The sequence below is a fragment of the Nicotiana attenuata genome, chromosome 5 (assembly GCF_001879085.1).
Source record: "Nicotiana attenuata strain UT chromosome 5, NIATTr2, whole genome shotgun sequence".
NCBI lineage: Eukaryota > Viridiplantae > Streptophyta > Magnoliopsida > Solanales > Solanaceae > Nicotiana > Nicotiana attenuata.
In genome coordinates, this window is record NC_031993.1 from 21557078 (window position 1) to 21566788 (window position 9711).

The 9711-nt window shown below is 34.3% G+C and overlaps 1 protein-coding gene across 1 annotated transcript; it reads right to left on the reverse strand.

The window, feature by feature from the left end:
* LOC109225469 lies at window positions 2073-4889 on the reverse strand. Its single transcript, XM_019390140.1, has 2 exons — window positions 3597-4889; window positions 2073-2875 (listed from the first exon to the last, which is right to left on the reverse strand). Exons 1-2 carry the CDS (start codon window positions 4228-4230, stop codon window positions 2244-2246), a joined length of 1266 nt encoding a protein of 421 aa, XP_019245685.1. The 5' UTR covers window positions 4231-4889; the 3' UTR covers window positions 2073-2243.

Here is a 9711-nt window from a genome sequence, read left to right on the forward strand (position 1 = left end):
TGAATAGTAATGGAGGACATGAATAGTGTCACTCCATAGGTGGAGTAACACTATTCATCCCCATTTTGGAGGCAAAAATGAGGGTGGGTTGGAGATGCATTTTGGCAAAAAAAAAATGCTCCATTATGGAGAAATGGGGAAGGGCTCGAGATGCCCTTAGTCACTTCTTTCCAAAATGAATGTTATCTTTCCTTATTTAGAAATAATTTATTTTTAGAATTCCTACAACCCCACAAATTATCAACACAAATATTTATATAAATATTTATGAATTTTTTTAGATCACAAGTTTCAAGAGTTTTTTTTTTTTTTAAAAGACAACTTCGTGCCGAATCAAATAGCGTTACATAAATTTAGACAGTGGAGTATGGATATATTCACACGGTTAATTTAATTTAATTTAATTTGCTTTAGACGGTTAATTAACTTATTTGTCAAGTGATTCATTGCACTATTTATGAGTATATATGCATGTACCTTTAATTAACTTTAGAAAGACATGTTAGTATAAAAATTCTTTTATACTGATAATAATATGTAGAAATTATACCCTTTCGTAAATGGGTTCCTACTCCTAGCTCTGAGTGGTCCTTCTCAATCAGCTGCGATTTTTTTTACCCCATATATAAACTACCCTTATTCCTATTTAGATAAATGAGACATAAAAAATTTAAAAAAAAAAAAAAATGATGAACCGATAGTCATTAAAACTAACATCAGAAAGAATGGCAGCTGAAGCAGACCAAAAAAAAAAACTGTCTAAATCAGCATTTATGAATGCCAAATGAACCAAACATCTTCGGTTATTGAATTAAACTTTTCCCAATCCAGAAAGTCTTTGCTATCAAAATAAAATGCATACTTGTGAGTTGGCATAGCCATGCAACATTTATTAGGAGCTATTCACAACCAAACCAGCAACCAAATGATTAACTCAACGCTAATATAATATGTAGGTGCAATTCGGATTTTCAAAAACGATCAATAACTTTGCATTTTATACACAGTCAAACCAGTCTATAACATTCCTATATAATAGTCATTCCTTATAAAAGTCGAGTTTTTCCGGAATCGAATATTATATTATGTTATAATATATCTCCTCTATAACAACACTTCTCTATAGCAGCCAAAAAATTTCGGAACAAACGAGACTGTTATAAAGAGGTTTGACTGTAGTGGTGTTTGATTGAACACGAAGAGAACAAAAAAAAGGAATTATTGACATATATCAGAAGGATTTTTAGAATTTTATGATATTTAATATGTCATGACATTTACATGGATATAAGAGCACTATATAATATTTAAAATCAAAAGGAATTTTCAAATACAAGGTGTCGTTCTTTTGTAGAAAAAAAAAACTAAAAGGAAGCAAGACGAAAAGGCAGGCTCCCTAAACTTAACTATGAATCTATTTCTTTTCTTTTGGCACCAGTAGGTTCAAATTATAAAATTTAATTTGCAAGAATAGGGAAAAGAAGATCACATAATATGAATAGTTTCTCGCATGCAAAAGGGAACAAGACAGTGACTTATTTATCTTCTTCATTCTGTCTTTTAGTTTTTAGATTAAAGCTTCTTTTAAGCATGACAGTATGTAGCAACTAGGACCACATGCCTAAATTGTTTGGTTGCTGCAATTGTACAATTCTATTTATCACTTTGTTGAAGATAATTACCCATACTCAAACTTTAATATGACCATCCCAAGTGAAAATCATTTCAAACCCAATCAAAATGAACAATTTATTGGTCTTTTTATCGACAGAAAATTCTTCTAGCCGACCCTAACTTGCTTGAAATTGACGTGCCGAAACCGCTATGGTTGTTTTACTAGTTGAGAAGTAAACTGCAGTGGTTGAGCAAACTTTAAATCTCTCTAGCCTTTGCAACCATTTGAATTGCAGTCACAAGAATCTAGTCCAAAACTGCTCAGATTTGTCATCAGAGACTCATTTCTAAAAGCTGAGAAATGGTCCCAAAACTATAGTTGTCCATATTATAGTATGTGCAAAGAACTGCATTCTGTTACCCTATGCATGTAATGAACTCAACCAACATTCAGCAGAGACAGAGAAAGAGTTTGGATCATCTAGCTTTGACAAATTTTGGTAATAACAGATACAGAAATGGCAAGAAACAAGAATTTGGACTCCAAGAAACAAAGTTCCTGCAAAAGAACATGTTGAAAAGCCTATACGCGACACAAAATTTCACTACCATGTCGTCTTATATTTTCCTTAGGCTTTGCAAATCACCACAAAGCAAGGAAGAAGAGCCCTAGGATTAAGCAAGTAAAGCTCCTCTATGTTTGAGTAAACGCCAACCTTCCCAGCCAAAGAATCAAACCCCGTTTGGCCAGCCATTTCTTGAATGTTCTCCAACGGCCTATGCACTCGACCTGCAACTACTCTGCAGACGATCAATGCTTTTCTTAACGATGGATCATCTTCACTCAACTCAATACATTCATAAGCTCTTGCACTTGTGGAAGTCGTGAAGACACCAATCCCGCCTTTGAGTTCCTTCCTCGTGGTGAATCCGTTTCTGATAATTCGACAGACGCAGCATTTATCGGATACACAGAGACTGCAGGTTCCATTCATGCCAACGCCACATGCCAAAGTAGTTCCATAGAACCTTAAAAGTTCATTTCCATCAGCTATACACCGAGGATGTTTCTTAGGGAGCTTACTTGCTTTGATCTTCACCATCTCCCTATATTCTTCAAAGCGAGCCAGAGTTTTTTGTGTGTTGTGAACTTTCAAGACCCTTTCAATCCGACCAACGTGGCTCTCTGATTTTAACCAGCTTGAGCGACAGATTATTTCAACAATCTTCCTCGAAGAATCACCCTCCAAAAGTTCACTCACTGCCCAATTGAGCAAAATGCAACAAGCTTAGAAGCTCTTCAAAACCATTAAACCAACAAGTACAGAAAATGAATACAATAAAAACTACTACTATGCCTCAAGCCCAAACAAGTCGGGGTCAATGTAATGTGTGCCTAGGCGAGCACGTCCCAATGTATTATGTATTGTGGAGATTCATGATAAATTGACAGACAACGTCGAAGCAAAATTCTACTTTAATCCAGCAGTGCAGTCTAGCCATAGATATCTACAGAATAATGCACATGAAATTTTACGGTTAAAATTCCGAACCCCCCCCCCCCAACCACCACCAATCCATCAACTGCTAAATAATTTCAGCAGAAATTTCTGATACCATAGTGAAGTATTCAAACAAATTGACTGAAAAAGGGCAATGTGTCTAGCTCTAAAAATATATAGCAAAATGGGCTTTGAAGCTGCAAATGTACAATCTTGTGATGTAGGCTACACACACACACACACACAGTGAGAGAGAGAGAGAGAGAGAGAGAGAGAGAGAGAGAGAGAAAAGGGAAAAAAGAAAGAAGAGAAAGTAAAGCAACCACACGAGACTTATTAAAAGATGTACCAAGTACTTTTTTTCAGACAAATAGAATTAAAAAGGAAAAAATGTACAGCATAAGCAAGAAACAGAAAAAAGCATGGAGATAGGATAATAATAAGGAATGATGAAAAAGCAAAAAAAGGCAAGATTTTTACCAGCATGCTTAGAAAGATGATGTGATTCAAGAGCTTCCCATTTTCCAAATTGTTCTCCACACTTATGACATGTGACCCCTGAAGAAGTTCCATTAACATCATTATCAAGAGAATGCCTTGTAGTTTTACAAGGAAAACTACCTTCTTTATCAACAAGAAAAGATGCACTTCTCCTTGTAGGAGTTGCCACTGAATTCCTACAACCTGAATTAAAATAATGCATTGTAGGGTTCCCTCCTGGACCAGGTGTACCAGGTCTCAAAGTACCCACAAAAGTTGAGCTAGGACTACTTTCTTGAAAGCCATTAAAACTAGTGATTTTCAACTCACACCTTGAATTACTCAGAATAACTTCATGAGTTATTGGATTAAGAAACTCACTGCTACCAATAGATCTTGGACTACAACTTGGTGGTTTTTCTATGTGTCTTTTGCTTCCATGGATTACATCTTTGAGATTTGCTATAGACCTTGAACAACCTGACCTTGACCCTCCTCCTCCTCCTTTTCTAGTCAAAATTGTGCTTAATTGTTTCTTTGTTTTTGGGTCATGAACATCTGATGGCTCTGATTTACAATGCAAAGACCTCTTCAATGAAAACCATACTGCTGGCATATTCTTCTTCTCCCCCATTTACAACAATTTCAAAGCTTTAATACCCTCAAAACTATATCTTTTTCCTCCTTTTTGTTGTCAGATAACTTTCTAAAAGAAGTACTAATTTTATTTTACTAAGAATTTCAGGCTTCAAAATCCTAAAAAGAACTGATCTTTTTTCCAAAGGCAGTATCTTTTCCTCTATTTATAGTCGGATAAATTTCTAAAAGAACTAATCTTTTTCCAAAGACACCATCTTTTTCTACCTCCATGAATCCTAAAAAGGTAGTTAAGAAATTTTTTTAATCTTGGCTGACATTATTCCTTTGAAAATGCCCCTTTTTAGCCAATACTCTCAAGAAGATGACCCCCACAAAATCCTTCCAAATGACAAAAGATTAGAACTTTTCAAAAATTGAAGAAACCCCCAAAAAAATCCAACTAGAAGCTGAAGAAGAAGAGTTTGGCAAGAAAAGAAGTGAGGACTAAAACAGGTTGAGGCAAATAGGAGGAAGAGGACAAGAAACTAGAGAAGCCTTAAAATTTTGTTCGGTGATTAATGAATGATAGTAACTAAGCAAAGGTGCAGACAGTAAAGAAGAATTGAGAAAGCCAAAGGCTCAAAAATTGAAATCCACTCTGACACTTTTGAGTAGTCACAGTCTCACTCACTCACCTCACTTCACCTCAATTTGAATTAAATAAGAATCACATTTGAATTGAATGATGACTAAAATAATGTATTTTGAAATATAGTTAACAAGTAGGGTAATTAATATTGTCACAAGTCTCAATGATTCTTCTTTTTACTATTTTTATGAAACCCACAGCGAAGTTTCATCTTAATAGTAAGGTCTCCTGTTATGTCCATTGTTGCAGGTTAAATATAGTACTAACATTTGCTACCCCATATATGAAACCTTATTACTAAAAATATGCATAGTTTCATATTTATCCGCCATGTTCACATTTATTCTACAAAATATATATCATTCATTAAATACCAATTATTAGGAGTTGATTCCTTCCTAATTAGGCGCGCTACAAATCTGGAACTAAATATTCTTCCAGATATTCCTATTTAGGCGCGCTACAATTATGGAAGTAAATATTCTTCCAGATATTTTCCATCATTGACAGCCATTAAAAAACTTGAAAGCTTTGAATTCAAATTTGGGTTTTCAAAAATCATTATTTGTTTGGATTGGGTGTTGTTGAAAATAATCGGGAATATGGTTTGGAGTTTATATCTCAATTTTGAGGGGTTTTGGTGAAGATTAGACTTGGTTTTGACTGAATTTCAGATTGAAACTCGAAAAAGAAGAAGAATAAGACATATTGCAGAAATTGTAGATAAATTGTAGATTATTTGTATTCTGATTGTAGATGCTTTATTTTCTGTTTTCACAAATAAAAAACGGCTAAAACTTCTACAAATCTTCTGAAAAAACGCAATTATGTCAAAAATCACAATTATGCTACAATTGCATGAGAATTGGGATATAAAAATTCAATGTACCCAGTTTGTAGATATTTTGTAGATAAATTATAGATTATTTGTATTCTACTTGTAGATGCTTTGTTTTCTGTTTTCACAAATCAAAAACGACTAAAACTTCTACAAATCTTCTGCAAAAAACGCAATTATGTCGAAAATCCCAATTAAACTACAATCGAATGGGAATTGGGATATTAAAATTCAATATACCCAATTTGTAGATATTTTGTAGATGAATTATAGATTATTTGTATTCTGATTGTAGATGCATTGTTTTCTGTTTTCACAAATCCAAAACGACTAAAATCTCATTTCGAATTTATTTTTAGGCCTTCTAAATTATTCTGTTAAACCCTAGGGTTTAAGATGCTTTCGCTTGCTCAACAAAATCCGCACATCACTCTTTGGATACGTTTATAAAGTCAGTATCTTTCCTATTACAGCAACCATGTCAAAGATTTTGAAAACCCAAATTTCGTTACTTGAACATGGTGTATCCCACAGGTGAAAAGGTTGAAGAAGATAAAAAAGTTCAACCCTTTTCGGACCTTAACAAACAAAACGACCCCTTTAGCCTATCTGTTCCTGATTTTGACGACTCTTTTATGACTTCTGCTGATTTTGAAAAAAGAGGGCATGAAGAAAAGAAATCCCTCACTAAAACGTGGGTGGGGGTGAGGGTTTGGGAGAGAGAAACGTGGGAGGGGTGGGATATACGGTACCTTGAATTAAGGAGGGATATACGCTGCATTAATTGTACCCTTAAAATACACTATGGTATAGAATTGGTAATTTGGTATACTAAGTGTAATTAAGTCAAACCTTAAACATTGAATGTAATAAGGTTTCCTATGTGGCATAGGAATGTAAAAATTCCTTTTTATAATGCATATTTGTATAAAATTGGCCAAATACATATATAACCCATTAAACTTGGCCTCATTTTTCATTTGGCATTCTATCTCAACCTTGTTCCATTTTGGCCCTCCAACACTATTTTATATGTTTCATTTTGGTCATCCAACTCTATTTCTTATGTTTTACTTTAACACAAAAGCTGAAATCAATGCAAAAAATATAGCGTGTGTGTATATTCAAATCTGAGGTGTAATAAATATCCAATTAAATGTTGTCACCTGGTTTTTCATCCATATCAAACGGGACAATACTAAAATACCCGAACCCGACCCGTTTTATTTCATCCACTATTGCTCCATCTTCATTCTCAAAGTTCCAAAACTTTCATGTGCCGATTTCGTACCTGGCCATCCAGAAAATTTCAAACTTTTGCAATTTTAATATTCGTTTATTTATTCTGATTTTTTTGTGTGGGTTTATTTCATCTAAGCTTGAAGTTTGAAGTGAATCCATGTCTCAAAGAAAATTATTTTTTCATAATGGAATGAATATTGTTCTTGTGGATTTCAAGTTGAACTGAAAGTATCATGGACACCAAGAAATCCAGGTCGGCGCTTTTATAGGTGTAAATTTGGCAAAGTAAGTTAACCATTTTCGGATTTCATTTTCTGTGTTGTCATTTTCTTGTGTAAATAAGAGCGAACTTAATTTTACCCAAATACGGTAGGGTTCAGGTATTTTAGTATTGACCCGTTTGACATGGATGAAAAAAATCAGGTGGCAATATTTAATTGGATATTTATTACACCTCAGATTTGTGTAAACACACGCGCTATATTTTTTACACTGATTTCAAAAAATTAGAACACAAAAAATAAAGTTGGAAGGCCAAAATAGAACATATAAAATAGAGTTGGAGGACCAAAATGGAACAATATTGAGATAAAGTGCCAAAATAAAAAATGGTGCCAAGTTGAATGGGCTGTATATGTATTTGGCCTATAAAATTTGAAGTAACAAAGAATACTCCCTCGTTGAATTTATGGGAACTCATTTGACTTGGCATCGAATTTAAGAAAAGAAACAAGACTTTTGAACTTGTGTATAAAATGAGGCTATAAATCAATGCATAAAAGTAAATTATTTCCAAATAAGGAAAGGGGTCATTCTTGTTAGCACGAACTAAAAAGTAAATATGTTCACGTAAATTGAAACGGAGGGAGTACAATAAAAATGGTACGGACCTATCCACTTTGTTGTGTTTTTTATATACATGAGGTTTGAGATATATATAAATAAGGGATCGTTTGGAGGTAATGCTGTATTCTGGGCCGGGCCCGGGACTAAATGGGCTAAATGGGCCGGGCTAAACGGGCCTGGGCTTAGCGGTCCCGGGCTCTGACGGTCCCGAGCTTCATGGGCTCAACGGGTGGAACCAGCCCATGACGGGCCTAAGCCCAAATGGTCCTGGGCTAAATGGGTCGGGCTCGTGGGCCCATACGGGCCTAACGGGCTTTTTTATTTTCGGACTGTTTTTTTTTAATTTTTTTTGTTTAAGGTAATTTCTTGTAAACCATATATGTATATACTAATATAAATTGCTCTTATACATGGCTATATAAATATATATAGTATATATAATATAGAAACCTAATTATTAAAGTGCTTGAAGAAAAAGTAAAATAACAAAACAATAGTAAAACTAAATTATCATGCATAACAAATTAATAACAAAGTAAAACATTAAGCATAAATACGTCTAATAATTTTAAAATAACACAAATTGTCGAAAAATCTTAAAGACGAATTTCCGGATAAATACGCTCAAGACAATACTTTATATGCCTCCTTAAAATGCCTGTGGTACACCCTGAACGAAAATTTAAGACTCTTCCACAGTTCTTGCACTTTAATATTTGGCCTTCTTCATTTTCTTCAAGCACTTCAAAGTGTTGCGAAACAAATAAGCGCACTCTTTCCGAACGAGGCATGATTTAACTTGAAATTTGAGATTGAGACTTGAAGCCTTGAAAATTGGAGATTGAGAGAAGCATTATCCATAGAAATTGCCATTATTTTATCTCTAATGCAAAAATATCTACAAATATCTGCAACATTAGCAATAAACTTACCTGTGTGACGTGAATTAATTATTCTATAAGCAATAATGCGTTTTTGCATTATCCACTCCTCATCTATCAATGACTTGTAACAGTTAGATAATCACGTCATTATTACTTCTACCAATATCAGTAGTAATAGAAATTCGATTAGTTATATGAGTAAATAAATACCGCAAATATTGTTCATATTCATGTTTATATTTATAAATATCGCTCTTACTGTTGCGCGAGGCCAACCTTTATAAGTAGGATTAAAAAAATTTCTAATATAATGCACAAAATTAGGGTTAGAAGGAAAAGTATAGGGTAAGCACATAACGGTAACCATCTTTGCTAATTGTTCACGATCTTTATTAGGATCGTAATATAAAATACCACCGGTCACAGTGTTAATTCCTGGTTGAACTAGATTTGAACCTGTACTAGGGTTAACCGTAGTATATACACTTGTCCCCTCTTGCTGTGCTTTCATTTGTAAATATTTAACTTTATCTCTAGGGTGTGTTTGTATGTGCCTAGCCAAACTACCCGTACCGCTACAGTCTCAAGTATATTTATGCGCCAGCAATTTCCCACAAGTTTTACACTTAGCCTTATTTTGTTCTCTTACTTGAGTAAAAAAATTCCAAACTATTGATGTTTCTAGGCGTTTAGAAGGTTGTCTATTAAAAGTAGGGATTTCTACTGGTGGGTCGGGCGGGGCATCAGTTGGGTTATTAACAGGACTAGTAGGTGTATCATCTAAATCCGGTTGGGTTTCATCTACATCCTCATTTTCCTCGTCATTTTCTAAGATAATTTCATTAGGATAAAGAGCATTCATAACTTCTTCATTTAATTGTTGACCTGGTGCAACATTATGGCAAAATTCACTATCGAAAAATTGAAAACAAGGGTTATCACTATCAAGAATAATAGGAGCAGCAGGACGGGTAACAGGTCTGGGTCGGGGAGCCGGGGAAGGGTAGTAGGTTGGGGACTACTTTCACCAATTTTAGCTTTTCCCTTACCACCAAATATTTTTTTTCAAAGAAAATG